The sequence below is a fragment of the Cordyceps militaris genome (assembly GCF_000225605.1).
Source record: "Cordyceps militaris CM01 unplaced genomic scaffold CCM_S00006, whole genome shotgun sequence".
NCBI lineage: Eukaryota > Fungi > Ascomycota > Sordariomycetes > Hypocreales > Cordycipitaceae > Cordyceps > Cordyceps militaris.
Window position 1 is genome coordinate 762103 of NW_006271974.1, and position 17074 is coordinate 779176.

Consider the following 17074-nt stretch of genomic DNA (forward strand, 5'->3'; position numbering starts at 1 on the left):
TTATTGATTGCGTGCTAAGCCCCCTTGCTTTACTTTATCTATACACCCCGGAATTGGGCCAGCCATGATTGAAATGAAGCGCCAGACGGTTATTTCATGCCTTGGATGGGGGGCCTGTCAATCCTTGTGATGCCCTTGCTCACTCTTGACTCGTGGAAGAACAGATTGACCAGCCACTGTCGATCTCTATTCGCGGCCTCGATATGGTGGCTTTCGAAGCTGGTGATGGGTTCTACGTAGAATAGGGTAGACAATACAGAACTGTGAAAGAGGAGAAAACAAAGAAATAAGAAACAAGAAACACTACGAGGATAAAGAAAAGTAAAGAAAAGAGGGACTAGTAACATTTGAAAACCAACAAACAAAGAGATTGAGCAGAACAAGGAAGACAACACAAACGTAACTCAGAAAGGGTATACAGACAAAACACATATATACTTTGATCCCGTCCAATCGCTTAAAACGTGTAGAATTGTGCGAGCTGTTCGCGGCTGATATATCACACTCGAACTGCTGTCCTGTCAGCTTGTTTCAATTGACGCTTCGAGGGTTGCCATCGAGGTCGCACGCAGACTTTTGCAGTTCTCAACTGACAAAGAATAAGTAGCAGTTTGAGTGATTCAATGTACTCGGTTCATCGCTGACTTGTCGTGCGTGATACTCTTACACAGCACCACTGCTTACTCCTTCGCTGTCAGCTTGTTTCAATGGCGGTCTCGAGAGCTACCATCGAGGTCGCACGTATACTCTTGTAGTTGTAGACTCACAAAGAAGAAGCAAAAGTTTGAGTGATTCAATGTACTCAGTTCATTACTGACTTGTCGTGATACCCTCTTACAAAGTCATCACGCTGCTCACTACACTGTAAGAGAAGTTTTCTTTGTATAAATAGTCTGAAAGTCCAGCCAGATCAAGGTTGCAAACAGACAAAGTCTGCTTGAAATCGTCATATACCCGTTGTCTCGACCAGAAAAGAAAGCATGTTTCCCCGTTTTCAGCAACTGCCACCGTACATTCGGCACCAGATATGGCGGGAAGCGGCGCTGCTGGAATGCAGGAGCTTGTGCTTTGTTCCGCCGAAGGACTTGGCTGGATATGAATGCACCGACGTGTCTGAAAGCTCAGTCAAGGAGGAAGACATCGACATGGATGACGGCTCTTGGCGTGATACTCCGGCTTCGACATATGATACTCCGGCTTCGACATATGATACTCCGGCTTCGACATATGATACTCCGGCTTCGAGATATGATACTCCGGCTTCGAGATATAATCCCGCTGTACTCCATGGCCGTCCCGGTCCCAGGCCCACCGCGTCCTTTGAGATGAGCATTTACGACACATACATGTTGAGAGAAGCATGCCCCGAGTCCAGCTACGTTGTCAAAAGTCTCGCGGAGAGCGACGGCCTTCCGAGCTGGTTCGATTTCGATCGCGATACCGTCCGGATCAAGCACGACGACTTGAGGGATATGTTCCACCAACACTATCACGAAGAGTTCAACAACATACAGCATCTGATCATTACTTTCTCAAAGCAGCAATGGGAGAGCACAGAGATGGATAACTTCGTACAATTTGTACAAACGGAGAGTTCTGAAGATTTTCCATATACCGATATTCTCCAGGCCCTGCCTCGCAAGCTCAAGAACGTCACCTTTGAAGTCGCGGTTACCGAGGGCGACGAATATGTGCGCGGGAAACCGTCCACATGGATGGCGATGTTCAGCACATGGTATAGGGCACGGCTTCATATGATCGACGACAGAATGCGCCTCCGCATCGTCCGTCGCAAGACAGGCCCGAATGGAGTCTGGCCGGCCGAAGTTTCGTTCGTGAACGAACGCTTCGTTGACGAGGAGACGGTAGCGAGAGAAGCAGCCCAAAAGAGGGCGCTCATGGAACAGGAATTAGGGGAACTGTTTACGGCTCTTGGGGAACTGGACCTGGCGGAGATGCTCAGGGTTCTTAGCGTAGCGCTCTGCCTCGCACGGGGATTCTGACGCGGTCGCTGCACGGTGTCGCCATTGACGAAGCTGGAGCCGGTGTCTGCTGCTGGCCGGCAAGTCGAAACCCATCAGGAGTTTAACACTGGAAAACTTCGCGCGTCTGATTCCAAGTACGAAGGGCGATAAGCAGCTGGAGATATACGAAAGAGGTTGCAGTTGCTCAATCAAATTGTACAACCAACAGCTGTCTTGACGCCGCGCCTCTATTTAGGTAGCTCTAGATAGGAATACTTTTTTCAGCAAGACTTTCTGTCGTATTTTTACTCATACATGATCATCTTCGAACAGAAGATTAGCAAGTGGTTTTCGGTGTCGGGTAGGTGGTGTAGCTGAGGCAGAGCGTAGGAGTGTAGGTGCTGCGCCTCAAATTGTTAGTTATAAACTTTGCTGCTGAATTCGAAAACAAAAGTCAAGCCACAGATTTTACAGGTTTTACTGGTAAAGAGCACCTCAGATCCCGTTTGAATTGGCGGCTATAGAATCGAGTTCCGCTCCTTCCTCGTTGCACAGCGACGACCACCCTTTCCCAGACAAACAGTACTTTCCCCTCTCACAAATACTTCTGCAGCACCGAATACCACATCATTTCACAGAAGCCGTCATTCAAAGAATCTCTAAAATATGGATTACACGTTGAACGACTGCAGGCGAGGTACGTTGTGCTGTTGTAGCCATTGACAAAAGCCCCCCGTGTCTAACAACAGTCGCGTTTCTCCGTTGCCAGACCTTCGCACCTGCGCCGAAGCTCTTATCAACTCCGTAGCCTCCTGGACCGAGCCAGACGACCTTAGGCAGATGAGCACCATCATGACGCACTGCATGCGCTTCATCGGTCTGATGCCCTCGCGCAGCATCTTGGTCGGAGAGCAGATCGCGGGGATCAAGATGAAAAAGGCTCAGTTGATAGGGTTAAGCAACTACTGGTGTGGGTATGTTAGTCAAAAGACCGCATCACGTGTCATCCTGGATCGGATGCGAATAGACACGGAGGAAGCGGAGAGAGATGCCGTGCTGTTAGGCCCGCGACTGAGCGACCAGCAGCCAAGAGGAGAGATGGCGGGGGAAGACTCAAAGGAGACAAGTGTGGGAGAGACAGGCACATCCGAGGGAGGCGCAGCTAAGAAAGATACGGCTGGGCGATGCACGATGGGGGGATGTGCACTTGCAACGTGCCCAGCTCGGAAATGCAAAGCCTGCAGATGCAAAGCCTGCAGATGCAAAGCTGGGACATGCGAATACAAGGGAAGTAAACCGGAGAAGAACACTGTTGAGGGAAGCACAACGGAGAAAAGTACGACTGAAGAACAAGGAGCTGAGAGAGGTACGACTAGGAATGGTACAATCGAGGAAGGCAAAGTTGAGACCAATACGACCAAGAGAGGTTCCGAGGAGGAATACATTCCTGAAGTAAGCGCGGCTGAGAGATGTAGAGCGAGAAGATGCAGGGCCGGTCGAGTTACGAGAGCTCAACGCGCAACGGCTATGCTGGAGCAGCTGGAAAGGGTACTGCAGCGATACCCACGACTACGAAAGGCATGGTTGACTGAGCTCCAAGGGGGGCAAGTGGTGCGAGACGAAGGAATGTACGGTAGGGCGATGCTCGGTCTGGGGGTGCTCAACTTGGGGACACAACGATGAAGGACACACAAAGGGAGATGGACGAGAGGTGTCGAGGAAGCGAAGAAGTGCAGAGCGCAGTACAGCTAAAGCGTATGGATAGAAACACTAGTGATGCAACAAATTTGAACCCAGCAGATAGTCCAACTCAGTCCGTGACGGTCTGGTGTCAAGTGTGTTGATCTTGAGAACTTGTAGGAGCACTCCGCATACTATCCCGGGTGATGAGGCTAGGTATAAAACATGTTCAAGTCGTACGAGGGTGTGCCACGTGCATGAGTATGTATAGTCATTATTAAATAATCATCACTCTCGTCTATGTAAAAACGAAATACGCCTCAACATGTGGTATCTTTTGGCTTATGCAAGAAAAAACGCAACCAGCAATCAGAAGAGGAAGAAGAGAAAAAGAAAACAAAAAGGAGACGCCAACGCTATGCAGCCTTGAACAAATCAATGACCCATTCCACCTTCACCGGACATAGACCGGGATACCATACACGACGACGGCCGCGGCGTTGAGGTACCGAAAGCGACACGCGTCTCTCGATTGCGCCACCGCCTCGACCAGCGACTGCTTGACCGGGTCTTGCTGCTCGGCCGGCGACTCCTCCGGGAAGAAGGTGCCCTTGCCAAACAGCCCCCACTGCTCAAACGTGCGGCCCGCGAAGCGGTCAATGTCGCGATCCGTCACGTCCCAGAGCGTGCCGACGACGGCGGGACAGCCGGCCATCATGTAGTTCCACACGGGGCCGTAGCACTCAAATTCGCCGGCTTCCGTGAGCGCCGCCGAGCTGCAGCCCATGAGAAAGGCCGCGGGCCGGCACTTGGCCAGCCGCCGAATCGTCTTGCCGCGGATGTACTGCGCGCCGCTACCGTGGCCAAAGTAGAGGAACACGTCGGATTGCCGGAGCGCCTGCTCAAACTCGTCCTCGTGCGGCACCCGGTTGACGATGCTCGTCCAGCCGGGTAGCGCCGCGGAAAAGGGCGTTTGGAAAAACGTCTGCGTGTTGGCCAGGTCCGACGACGGGTTCAGCATGTAGGTGCCGGCGGTGGCGGAGACGTAGTGGCCGGGGAGGACGGTGTCCGAGGCCGTCTTGTCTTTGGGTGGCATGTTGGACTCGGTAATCAGCTGACGCAGGCATGCCAGCGACGGCACGCGAGACACGGCCAGGCCGTCCATGCAGGGCAGCGACTCCCAGGGGAACGCGTGCAGGGCCTTGTCGAGTACCAGGATCGTGTGCGCGCCGGCTTCACGCGCTCTCGCGCCGTCTAGAGCGCCGTAGTAACCCTTGAGGGCGTCGTACATTTCGACAACCATGGCATCAAAGTCAATCTCATCGTACGCGTTGCGCTCGCCGTGAAATTGCAGGATATCCACAATAAAGTAAAGCAAGTCGTTGAGCGCCTCGTCAAAGTCGCAGTCGGGTTCATCCGTAGGGTCGCCGAGGCCGATAACCAAGTCGAGAATGCGCGGATCCAGCGTCACGCCCGGCTTGGCCGTCTTCTTGCCGCGTCGCTGGTTGCGCGAGGGCAGGTGAGCGTCGAGCATCTTTTGCACGTTCTTCTGGAAACGAGCCAAGAGATCGGACCGGCGCTGATGCTGCGAAAAGATGCCCTTGAAACCACCCAGCCAGGTCGTCTCAATCTGCGTCAGACACTCCCGGAGGCGCGTGTCGAGAGCCTCGCGCTCGGCCCACCAGGCATTTCGCTCGCCCTTGAGCGAAAAGTCGCGCGCAGAGTGGCTTGTCTCGTTGGCGAGTTTGATAATGTCGAGAAGCTCCTCCTTGCCATGCTCAAAGTTGTATATCTCACAGTCGGCGTCGCGGGAATTGGCTCGCTCCAACGGCAGACGAAGGATAAACGGACTGTGGCCAGCCTGGAACTTGGTCAGACACAGGTCGTGATGGTTGTCGCTGAGAGACACGGAGATGACGCGCCAGTTTTTGGGTACCATCTCAATGTAACTCTTTTGAAAGTTGGCCATGTCCGACGCCGGGGCCAAGCTAGCCCTGCGAGGACCAGCGCCGTTTCTATCACTAGCATCTTCAGAGACTGCTGTCGTTGCAGCAAGAGTCTTTTGTTCTCTGCGCCAGGTAACATTGTGAGCCAAGTCGACTGCAACAGTAGCCAATCCAGAATGGGCAATGGACCTGTGTTTTGCACCAGACGTAGCAGACAGGAGAATGATGGTATTCTGGAGCATGGCCGAGATGCGTCGGACCATGCTGCTGTCCGATTTCATCATGGCCGACGAGTGAGCTTCGGCGAGTAATTCTTGCGCCTGCTTCAGTGCGTCGGCAAAAGCCGGGACATCTTCATCCTTGGCCGCCTTGCCGCGGCTTGCCGCGACTGCTCGCCCTCGCTTAGCGGGCGACTTGAATGGCGAGCAGCCTTCGGCAATAACCTTCTCTACTAGTCCAGCAATGGACGGGAAGGAAATGGTCGAGTCTTGAATCACGGAAAAGACGGGGTCTGAAATTATCTGCTCCATGCTATGTCCGATGAGCGACGTCGCTGTTGCGACCTGCTCTTGGTAGGCCGTTATGTCGTGTTTTGGCAGTTCTTTGGCCTGCTTGAGCAGAGCTAGTGCGGCAGTCCAGTCTTGCTGGCGAATCAGGCCGCTGGCACGAGAGAGAAGCACCGAGGCGAGAAGAGAGGCTTGGAAAACATCAGTGGGCTGCGGAGAAGGTCGGGGCACCGGCGTGACGGTTCTCGATGTTGCCGCAGAGCGCTTGGTTGCTCGGGGCTTGGCGGGTGTCTTGGGCCTTGTCGTCCGTGTAGATTTAGTTCGAGAAGGTGCCGGTGCAGCTACCTCGGGCACACTGGCTTCTTCCTCCTTGTTCAAAGACGTATCGTCGTTGAGACCGCGAGTGCCAATCTCAGCCACCTGTAGGTATTCCAGCGCCTTGTCATTGTCGCCAATGTGCGAGTAATATTCTCCAAGCATTTGCGCAAAGCGAATTTTGGACGCCGACATATCCTCGGGCATCATTTCCGCCAGCACTTGGAAGCGAGAGGCAGCCTTTTCTAGGTCTCCCCCTCGGAGATAGATCGAACCGGTCCATGCAGCCACCTCGGCATTGTAGAGAGTCGATTGCGAGTTGGCGGCAATCTTGGAGGCAGTGTCAGCGTAGTAGATGGTCTCCTGGAACATGCCAATGTGAGCATAAACAGAAGAAATATGGAGCAAGCTGCGGATAAGAGGAACTGCTAGAGCCCAGACTCGTGGTCCAACAAGGGTGGCTCTGACGTCCTTGACTGAAACAGAGTCCAGGCTTGTGTCGGATAGGGTTGAGTCATTGCCACCAACAGCAGATTCAAGCTTCGTCCAGTCATGCGAGAGCATGCGCACGCTTTGCTTGATATGGTTCAAAGCTTCTTCCACGTTTCCAGACTGTAGAGAGAGGGACGACTGCAGAAGCGACACCAAGCAGACTGTCGTAGTTGCCTGAGCTTTATTCGGGGCCCATGACGACTGCGAGCGGCGACAGACAGCATTGAGTTCAGAAATAGAAAGGTTCGCATCATCCATATTCCCAATGCCGGCAAAGTATTCGGCTTGCGCCAGGTTATACGCCACGCTGACGTTGGGTGCCACCTCATCCTGCTGCTGAAGCAGTCCTTTGGCCTCGTCCAGGGCGTCTAGCGCTTTCGTGTAGAGACCAGTACTGATGTACTGAGAAGCAAGCTGGCTCTGGCGGACAATGAGCGCACTGTTTACCGTTTGCCCGTGGCCGGCAAAGATCTTGGAGAGCGATACCAACAGCTGCAAAATCTTGAGCTGCAAAAGGCGTTCGCCCCTCAAACCAGCTAGGTGTCCAAGAGACTGCAGGTAGTCTTGAAGCGCTTCGGGATCGTCAATCACCTTGTAGATGCTGCTCTCCATTGGGCAGGATCCAATCATATTGGCCCAAGTGTCGATAGCCTCTGGGACGGCAGACTTGGAGAGTTCGTCCGCATCCAAGACTGCTTGTACGCTATGATGCCAATTCAATAGATGCGGCATGAAGCCAGCCAGGCCTTCGTCCTCGGCCTTGTCCTGTGTCTCAGCTTGGCGAAGGCAGACTTGCAGATGAGGATGAATAGCCGCCACTTCATCCTCGTTGCCCAAGTTTTGATACAAAACGTGAAGCAGCACGCGCAGCCGTCGAATAGGATACTTGTCAGGGGTATAAATGCGCAGTAGGGCATTCATATTCGTGTCGTGGAATTGCAGGGCGCTGCGTGAGCCGGTACTGAGGTGCATCAGATGCTCCAAAACAGCGGCGCGCTCCGTCTCAGGCAGGAAAACTGTCCAATCCGTCCAAGACTTGTCGAGTTTGGCAATTGAACGGAGAGTCCTGGATAGCATGCTGGACTTGCCATTCATATTCCATGCTATGGTGGGGGCCTGAGAAGCCAACGCGGCGGAAACTTCCTTTAGGATGCCATCTTCAGCCATGCTTGTGCATATTGACCTCAGGGTCTGCACTGCATCGTCGGTTCGTCCAGACCCCTTGCACATATCGGCAAACAGCTCAAGCTTCGTGGAAAGCTGTGCCCGCTCTCTTTCTGCAGCGGAAAGATCCTTGACAGTGTCGATGGAGCGGCTAAGGGTTTGTAAAATCTGCTTGTTCTCCTCTCGCTTCCTCTGAGAGTGCTTTCGGAGTTGTGAAAACTTGGCAAAATACAGACTGGAAATCTTGACGAGGTAATTATTGAGTTGTTCAGTCTTGGCGGGAGATTGTGAGGGGTCGGCAAGTGTTTCGAGGAGAGTAGAACAATGCTGCAACACATCATCCAGCGGTTGCCACTCGGCCGTGGCATTCTGAACGTCACACTTGACCACCATGAGAGTCCCGTCAAGCGTTTGGCTAATGGTTTTCATAACGACTTGACGACGTTGGTCAAACTGCAGAATGTGTTTAGGGGAGGCATCCTTATTCGGGACATTTCCTAGCCATCGGCGGACGAAGCGAGGGTAGCGGAGAACGAATGTCTTGAGTATATCGTCGACGGCATCGGGTCTGCGACTTGCGGGTTGCGATGGGTTCATAGACTCCATAAGACGGCCAACGACCGAGCGTCTGGCCAGTGACAGGCTGTCAAGAAGCTCGTTCAGTTCCGAAGCAGTACCACTAAGGCTTCCATCCAAGCTCTCCAGGGCAGACTGCGCAAGCTGCTCGGTCTCTTCGGCCTCTTTCGTCCCTTTGAGTACCGCAGCAAGGAGCCATGCGCAGATGGAGGCATGCCGTACCATGGCGTCTTCGGGCGACTCAATGGTCGACCGCAAGTTCTTGAACCATTCGGCCGCTTCGTCATACTTCTTCGCAGTATAGGCAGAGGTTCCAAGAATTTGGTAAATGGCGGCGATGGGTGCTGTTGGCGATACAGAGGGAGCATACCCACAGGTTTTGGCAAGCTCAAGCAGTACATCTACCGAAGCCGCCATGGTTTTGTACAGCACAGCATCATTCGATGTGAACCGTCGAGCGAATGCGCGGAGACAGCGCGAGAGCGGTGACAGCAGCTCCTCGTCGAGTTTGCCAGAGTGACCTCCTATGTTCCACCACCTAAGTTGGCAAGTAAATGCCAGTGTCTGTAGCTCAAAAGCCGTGAGCGGCGAGGGACTGATACGTGGCTCTGTAGCGACAGCGTCCTCCTGGCTAGAAATGCTCGGCGCGAGAGATAGGACAAGTTGCGACAGCGACGCTAGCTGGCGCGCAGCCTTGGAAGCCTCCTTACTCCCAGTTTTAGCGAGGGCGGACAGGAGCTTAACAGGAGAGCAAGCTTGGGTATCGCGGAGATGAGGCAGCGCCGCCTCAATATGCTCTGGCTTCTTCGATGACGCAATCAGTTTCAGCACTTGAACCTGGCACGTCGTCACAGCTGCCAGAAAATGAGGCGGCACAGGTGCGCTGAAGCTGACAAGGTCAGAAATGCTTGTTGGCAACTCTACTGCGGCCGTCTTGGCCTTGGCCTTGCCCGCTTCCGGTTTGGCGGCGACGTCGAGCCGTCGATGCAGTACGCGCAGTTCCCTGAGCGCTTGCTCATGCATGCCCAGGGTCGTCAGCTTGCCCACGAGCGCCGACATGCCGTGCTCGACCTGCAGGTCCGTCTGGTCCCGCGCCAGCGGGCCCTTGATGTTGCGCAGGCACGCAAAGGCGACGCGCGCGCACTCGGCCGTGGCGAGGCATCCCGTGGACGGCCCGGGGGCCTGCCGAGACACCTTGGCGACGACGTTGGGCGACGTGGCTACGCGGTTGAGCGAGCGCGGCTGCATGGGCGAGAGCGGCGCGGACAGTGACCGTCGGAGCGTGCGTTTGCCAGCGTTGGCGGTGGCGGGGCGCTGGTCGCCCTCTGTTGGCTTCGCCGGCGCGGTGGTTGGCTGGGGCTTCGCGGCGTCGGTGAGAGACTTGATGGTGGCATTGATGACGTGGGTAGCCAATGCCGTCTTTTCCTTCGTCGTCAATTGCTCGGTTGTGGTTGTCGTGCCGGCCCTGGCACGGGCGGTCGTCGTTTTTGTTGTGGCGCGTGAGGCGGCTTTCGTTTTGGACGCGGCGGTCGAGGCAGGTTCGGCGTCGGGGAGGAGAAGCTCCTTGATGGTGACCACAGTAGCCGGTGTGCAGGTGGTGGTGCTGGCCACCGCTGTCTTGACCGCGTCGACCTTTTCTTGTAATGAATTCATCGTGGTGGTTGTGTCTATATGTTATGAGAATGTGGTAGTATGCATGTCGTCCTGGTCGTCGCCTTTGCAAGAAACAAGCAAAAATCAGGAATGAAGAGCGTAAATAAACGTGAGACTTGTCCTCCCAGTAAAGACTGATGGTCGGGTATTGTCCAAAAAAGGCCGATATGAAATCCGTGCAGGGCTTAAAACAATTCAAGATGCAGTGTGCTCTGCAATCTCTCCGAAAGCTTAGTTACCAAGAGATTAACGTGCATCGTCGTTTATGTGGGGCTAAACAGTGAACGTTGTCTAGGGCAACCGGTCGGAGAGCCGCAAAAAGAGGCTCCGGTTGGAAAATGTACCAGCCAGGACCACCGACGTCAGACCTTGCGCCCAACGACGACCGACAACAAAAAAGAACGGCCCCAGGAGCGAAATCGACACATAGATATTCAGCATGATTGTGCAACGACTGGCCACTCGCGCAACCGCGGCGACGCACATCACAACGCCCCTATGCCGCGCGCTAGCCCCTCAGCGCCGCCTCGCCGCCGCCCCCTACAGCAGCAGCACCGCGTACCCGACTGTGACTGACCGCGGGTTCTGGAAGTCGCTGATTCCGAAGCCGCTGCGGCGGGAGAACCGGCCGCGAAAAAAGGGCGGCCGCTGGTCGGGCGAGTGGAACCCGGCGACGTACTTCATCGTCATGTTCCTGTTTGTCGGGTCCATGTCGATTCAGATGATTGCGCTGCGGAACCAGACGGGCCGGTACATGCGCCAGGCGAGCTTGCGCCTGCGCCTGCTGCGCGAGGTGGTGGAGCGGATACAGAACGGCGAGGACGTCGACGTGGACAAGGCGCTGGGGACGGGCGAGCCGCAGCGAGAGGCGGAATGGGACGAGGGTGAGTGATGGTCTTGATTGAATGACGTTACAAAGTATGATACTGATATTATGAACAGTGCTACAAGAGATTGAGCGAGAAGAGGCGATGAAAAAGTCGACGACAAAAGAACCTGCGAAAGCGACGGTTGAACCCGCATCAGAGACGACAAAGCCTGTGGCTACGCCGACCGAAAGCGCAGCGCAAACATCGACGAAAAGCACGGGTTTCGGCAGCTTCTTTTAGCATAGTGACAGGAAGCCATTGCCATGGTAGATGTATAAATGCCTAGTCTACATGTATGTATATCATGTTGTACAACAACTTTTTATGAAAGCATATCCTTGAATATATTGGAGTTTTGTCTTTGTACCACTGGCGCAATCTCATGATGTTGCCCAGCGGCATCTTTGCGCAGCTCCTCCACGAGAGCAGGCAGAATCTCATTGGTCATGCACTCCGTGCGCACGCCCAGCTCGCCGCGCTGGCTGGGGTCGAGATCCGCAAAGAACTGATCCTCACCGCGGACGCCGCCAGCGTTGATAATGGCAATGGGCATGCCGCGCGCCTTGGCCTGCCGCGCCAGGCGCCATGCCGAGTACGTGGCGAGCGAGGTGCCCATGATGAGCAGCCGCGCCGAGGCATTGACAGCCGCTTCGGCCGCGTCCTTGACAGAGGTTGCAATGCTCTCGCCAAACATGACGACGTTGGGCTTGAGGATGCCACCGGTGCTCAGAGCCGCCCACGCGCCGTCCTTGTCCGTCTCGACAATCTCGCGGTGCGCGTCGCGGCCCACCTGCGGGTTCTCCAAGCACTTTGGACAGGGCGGGTATCGAAACGTCGTGTAGGGTGCGTCTGGCAGGTCAACGTCGCCGTCCGGGTTCGTCTTGATGCCGGAGCGGGCGCGCTGCGCGGGGTCCTCGGAGCTCAGCGCCCCCGTCCGCAGCGCCTCCTCCATAAACGCCTTCCAGCGCGGGTTCAAGCGCGCCAGCTCTCGCTGAAACTCGTTGCGGTCGAGCTCCGACCGGCAGCTGGTGCAGACGACGGTGCGCAGGTAGCCGTGGAGCTCCACGGTCGGCATGTGCGGGTGCGCCCGGGGATGGAACGAGTCGACATTCTGCGTCACGACGCCGCTCAGCAGGCCGAGCGCGCCCATGTCGCGCACCGCATAGTGTGCGACGTTGGGGGCGGCGTTGTGCGTGGCCGACCAGCCGAGGAAGCTGCGCGCCCAGTAGCGCTTGCGGGATTCGTGGCCGGCGAGGAACTCGTGGTAGAAGATGGGCCGGTAGCTCTTGTTGACGCGGTAGGTGCCGTGGACGCCGCGATAGTCGGGCAGGCCGGAGGCGACGGAGAGGCCGGCGCCGGTGAGGATGAGGGTCTTGGAGGAGGCGAGGTGGTGGGGGGCCGGCGTGGCCAGGAACCGTGTGAGGGCGGCGACGGCGCCGGGGATGGAGGCGGCGGAGGGGGGTGCGATGGTTGGCGCTGCGAGGATGTCCGTGTACGGAATCCGCAGGAGTGGTTTCGGCATGTGCGCAGGGATATGCGGTGGTTGTATTGCGGGCGGCGACGGTGGTGGACGGGTGGTGAGGAGGACAAGGTGGGTTGAGAACGGCGGAGGAGAGGGAGTGACGTAGTTGTTGTTGGGGGCGTGGGGAAGACAACAGAAGGTGGGATCAGAGAGAGAAGAGAGGTTAATTAAGATGTTTTTTTTGGTACGAATTTCATATCAATTGAAATGTCGGGGGCAGAAAATTTTCAATTGACTAATTGCCTTTTTGATAAGCTTAATCAATCTGATGAGAGATGGGTTCGGTTGATTCCAAGGCCGCCAAGCAGCTTGTCGACGTTTCTCCGCATGAGTCGCGGCCCCGCATTTGGTGAAGAGTTGGTGCAGTGGCGTGAACCACTGAACAGCCGCTGTAACTTGAAGCAAGCCACTCATGCGGTTTTGTAGGGGTACTTGGAGATGAAAATGTCAGGTAGCACATAGATGGACTCGCGGAGAGGCTGCGTTTCAATACCAATGAATACTATAAAATTGCTGACAAGGTCAAGAACGCAATTGGCCAAACACTAAGTGCATAGGTAGCCAAGACAAAGGCCTAAAAGATATCCGTATACTCCGTAAATAGCATAATTATACGAAATGAGATGTAAAAAAATGACCAACTAGACTTGAAGATAAATTTATTATTAAGCATGTGCATCGAGTTCCGAGTCCGACACACTGAATCACAGACACACAGGGCACACCCACCGTCACAAGTAGCCCGTCTCCCCGTGGAAGCGGAGGCCTTCACGTCGCGGCGATGTTCGGTCTCCGTCAGGCCACTCAAGCATACGTGATGGGCTCGTGCCAGCCGGAGTAATGCGGTAATGCGGTAGTTACCCTTTGCTTCCTTTCCGCTCCTCTCTAGCTCCTTCTTCTCCCTCTTTCTTTTTTTTTTCCCTGTCCTCTTTTCCGGCTCTACTCGACTCCAGTTGGGAACTTGTCGACGCAAATTCATCCTCCGCGGTTCCGAATCTGCCCACCCGGAACCAGTTACCGCCGAGCACAGGCAACCGTTGACAGCTTGCATAACTTCATAGGCAGGTACCTTCTCAGGTAAGCTTACCAACGGCCAGCGGTCCTTGCAGCGTGACTCCCCCCCTGCCGCAACGATATTGTCCGGTCCATGTGTCCGTCTTATTAGGTCGGTTTACTAACTGTAACCGCCAGCGTTCTCAAACAGTCAACTCGTCAACAAACCTCGCACAACCACACACGCCAATCCAAACCTACATACATGGCCTCGCCACAAACACCACAAACACCACGCAACCATCCACGTCCCCCTCCCCGCCCCCGCTACCCGGGCACGCGCACGCCGCCGCCATGTCGCGCCAGGCTCGTCGCTCTGGCCGCCTGGCGGTAACCTGGAGCCTCTCGGTGACGCCATCCGCTGCCATGGCCGTCGCGGCCATGACTGGTGCTGCTGGAGCCACCATGTCCACCATGTCCACCATGTCCACCATGTCCATGGGAGCAGCAGTCCCTGGAGGCGGACCACTTGCGGGGGCCACTGCATCGCCCAAGAGCGCCTCCATCTGCGTCGCTGCCTCTATTCCAAGCACTCTGATTGGCCCGTCATCCCGCAAAACCACAATCACCATCGCCCGCTGTGGAGGTCCAAGCTCGTCCATTCCCTCGACGCTATGCATATTACGAATACCACCACATCCATACGCATACCAGCCTGGCCTCATTGACTCCCGACAGCGACCATCTCAGCCTGCCCGCTTCCCCGCGTCTTTTTCCTGCCGCTCCTTCTTGTCCCCTCCTCCTCTTCTTCCTTCTGCTTCTTCTTCACCCTCACGAGCCAATAGCACGCGCCGCGCCTACCACGTCTACTCGTCCGCCTCCCACCTCCAATCCACCCTCTCCGCCGCGGTCCTCCATCTCGCCCCGACCCTCACGCGCCGCCGTCTGCGCAGGCTCGTCGTCGCCATGGGCCACAGCCACAACCATGGTGGCCACTCCCACCACAACCACGACAATTCCTACCTCGTCTCCGCCAAGAAGAATGACCCTGGCGTCCGCATCACCCGCATCGGCCTCCTCTCCAACCTGCTCATGGCCATCGCCAAGTTTGTCGGCGGCTGGGCCTTCAACTCAAAGGCCATGGTCGCCGACGCCTGGCACAGCATCGCCGACATGGCCTCGGACATTCTCACCCTCGCCACCGTCTCTTGGAGCATAAAGCCCCCCTCAGACCGCTTTCCCCTCGGCTTCGGCAAGGTCGAGAGTCTCGGATCGCTGGGCGTGTCCGGCATGCTGCTCATCGGCGGCGTCTACATGGGATGGGACAGCGCCATTGCTCTATTTGCCCATTTTGACCCCGAAAAAGCCCACGACATTCTCGAGCACGTTGGCCACGGCCACAGTCACTCTCACAGTGCCGCGGATCTGGGCATTCCCAGCGTACACGCCGTGTGGCTGGCAGCCGGAACCATTCTTATCAAGGAGTGGCTCTACCACGCAAGTAAGCATCCATCGCAGACCCCTCATATCTCAATCCATCTGACACATGGCAGCCATGAAAGTCGCCCGCGAACGCAAGTCCTCGGTCCTCGCCTCCAACGCCATTCATCACCGCGTCGACAGCCTCACCGGCATCGTCACGATGGCCGCCATCATTGGCGCCAACACCATTGAAAACGCCGCCTGGCTGGATCCTGTCGGCGGCCTATTGATATCCATCATGGTCATCCACGCCGGCTTCGACAACACCAAGTCGGCTCTCTACGAGCTCATCGACCAGACCATTGACGCCGACGTCCAGGGCAGCATCCGCAAGCAGGCCCAGGGCGCCCTCGTCCACGTCAGCGACGGCCATGAGGCTGAGCTGCGCGACGTTAGCGGCGTCAAGTCGGGCCAAAACTACCTCGTCGACCTCGAAATGGCTGTCCCCGCCGCCTGGACCGTCGGCGACCTCGCCGAGGTAGAGAACGCTGTCCGCACCGAGGTCGGTGCCCGTGTCCGCGGCGTGCGCCGCGTTCGCATCCGCTTCGTCTCCAAGGACGCGCCGGTCAATGAAAAGTTTGACGAGTTTGTGTACACGAATCTTGATGCGGATCCTGAAGCCCACAAGCACGAAAATGGAGCCAAGGAGGAGCATGACCACAAGCATTGAAATCATATACACCATGTAAATATAGACGAAAAGTTTTGGCTACAGTTGAATGTATAGGCGCAACTGCCGTGTTTTGTCTCAGCGCCTCCATCTCATGTCGTGTAACCAGTGTTGAGTGAAGTCGTGTAACAGTGTTGAGTGAATGACAGGCACGTCGGCAGGATACACGTGAGATTCAGCTGCACGATCAGGTGAGACGAAGAAAATTATTTCCGCTCTACTCTACAGTACGCCAGTCTCCCATAATATATTTCTTTGTTGGTTTTCGTACTTTTCGGAATTCCTCCCACACTCCGTAGTGTAGTAGCCCCCCCATGACCACTTACAGCTAGACGTTCCGTTACAATAGCCCACACGCACTCGCAACACCAACTGGTATAAGACTGCCGCTCAACAAGAATATAACATGCACCCTCATCCCATCACTTTCTCGTGTCAACAAAATCCAGAACCCTCTGTGAAAGGCGTACAACAGTTCCTGGCTGCTCCCCCATTGCCCCTCTACCCTATAAGCTCCACACCCTCATTGGCGCTGTTGTAGTAGCCTTGGTGGGGGTGAACAACGATAAGCCACCCATCTGTGGCGAGGTCGGCGTCGGTTGAGCTTCGCCATTTATACCGGCCTTCGCCCTCGAGACGAGGGGGTCCAATTGCATCAAAAACGTTCCGAGTTATCTCTGAACATATGCTCATGTGTGGGCAGACGAGCCTCTTGTTGTAGCAGGTTCGTCACGCTGAAGTCATCGAAGCTCCCCAGTTTTCGAGCCCGACTTGTAAAGCGCCTTCATCCATAACACACGTACGACTCAACATCATTTCGCTTTTCCAAACCTTTGCAAGGCCACGGGCTCCTATCCCTCCCGCGTTCCCCATCGCGAAGCAGAGTTCCTGTACCCTGTACACCAACCCGAAACCAAACCGCACGTTCCCGTAACCATGGCCGCCGCCGCTGCCGCCGACGACGGCCCTCTCTACCTGGGCTTTGATCTGTCCACGCAGCAGCTCAAAGGTACTACCCCCCGTTTCCTCTCTACGGGCTACAAACCCCTCATTTCACCTTATCCAGCTCACTGACACACCACCCAACTTTCCTCCCAGCCATCGTCGTCGGTCCGGACCTCAAAGCCGTCGCGCGGGCGCACGTCGACTTTGACGCCGACTTTGGCCCCGCCTACGGCATCAGCAAGGGCGTGCACGTCCGGCCCTCGACCGGCCAGGTCTACGCGCCCGTCGCGCTCTGGC

The 17074-nt window shown here is 55.8% G+C and overlaps 6 protein-coding genes across 6 annotated transcripts in view; 4 read left to right on the forward strand and 2 right to left on the reverse strand.

Annotated features, from left to right (window-relative positions):
- Positions 1–980: 980 nt before the first annotated feature.
- CCM_07538 (uncharacterized protein) lies at positions 981–2135 on the forward strand (the record flags this gene model as incomplete). The annotated part of the gene is made up of 2 exons (XM_006672679.1): positions 981–1964; positions 2037–2135. 2 exons carry the CDS (start codon positions 981–983, stop codon positions 2133–2135), a joined length of 1083 nt encoding a protein of 360 aa, XP_006672742.1.
- A 1963-nt stretch (positions 2136–4098) lies between these two features.
- Positions 4099–10296, reverse strand: CCM_07539 (separin; the record flags this gene model as incomplete). Its single annotated transcript, XM_006672680.1, has 1 exon — positions 4099–10296. The coding sequence occupies one exon, from the start codon at positions 10294–10296 to the stop codon at positions 4099–4101; it is 6198 nt and encodes a 2065-aa protein (XP_006672743.1).
- Positions 10297–10735: 439 nt separating this feature from the next.
- On the forward strand, positions 10736–11188 carry CCM_07540 (uncharacterized protein; the record flags this gene model as incomplete). The annotated part of the gene is made up of 1 exon (XM_006672681.1): positions 10736–11188. The coding sequence occupies one exon, from the start codon at positions 10736–10738 to the stop codon at positions 11186–11188; it is 453 nt and encodes a 150-aa protein (XP_006672744.1).
- A 299-nt stretch (positions 11189–11487) lies between these two features.
- CCM_07541 (Sir2 family transcriptional regulator, putative) lies at positions 11488–12687 on the reverse strand (the record flags this gene model as incomplete). Its single annotated transcript, XM_006672682.1, has 1 exon — positions 11488–12687. One exon carries the CDS (start codon positions 12685–12687, stop codon positions 11488–11490), a length of 1200 nt encoding a protein of 399 aa, XP_006672745.1.
- A 1347-nt stretch (positions 12688–14034) lies between these two features.
- CCM_07542 (cation efflux family protein, putative) lies at positions 14035–15832 on the forward strand (the record flags this gene model as incomplete). The annotated part of the gene is made up of 2 exons (XM_006672683.1): positions 14035–15181; positions 15234–15832. The coding sequence occupies 2 exons, from the start codon at positions 14035–14037 to the stop codon at positions 15830–15832; spliced, it is 1746 nt and encodes a 581-aa protein (XP_006672746.1).
- Positions 15833–16768: 936 nt separating this feature from the next.
- CCM_09684 (D-xylulose kinase) overlaps positions 16769–17074 on the forward strand; it is a gene marked incomplete at both ends in the record, with an annotated part of 1964 nt that continues 1658 nt past the window's right edge. The window contains 2 exons of the mRNA XM_006673382.1: positions 16769–16841; positions 16931–17028. Coding sequence (XP_006673445.1) covers positions 16769–16841; positions 16931–17028 — 171 coding nt within the window. The remainder of the gene's footprint in view (positions 16842–16930; positions 17029–17074) is intronic.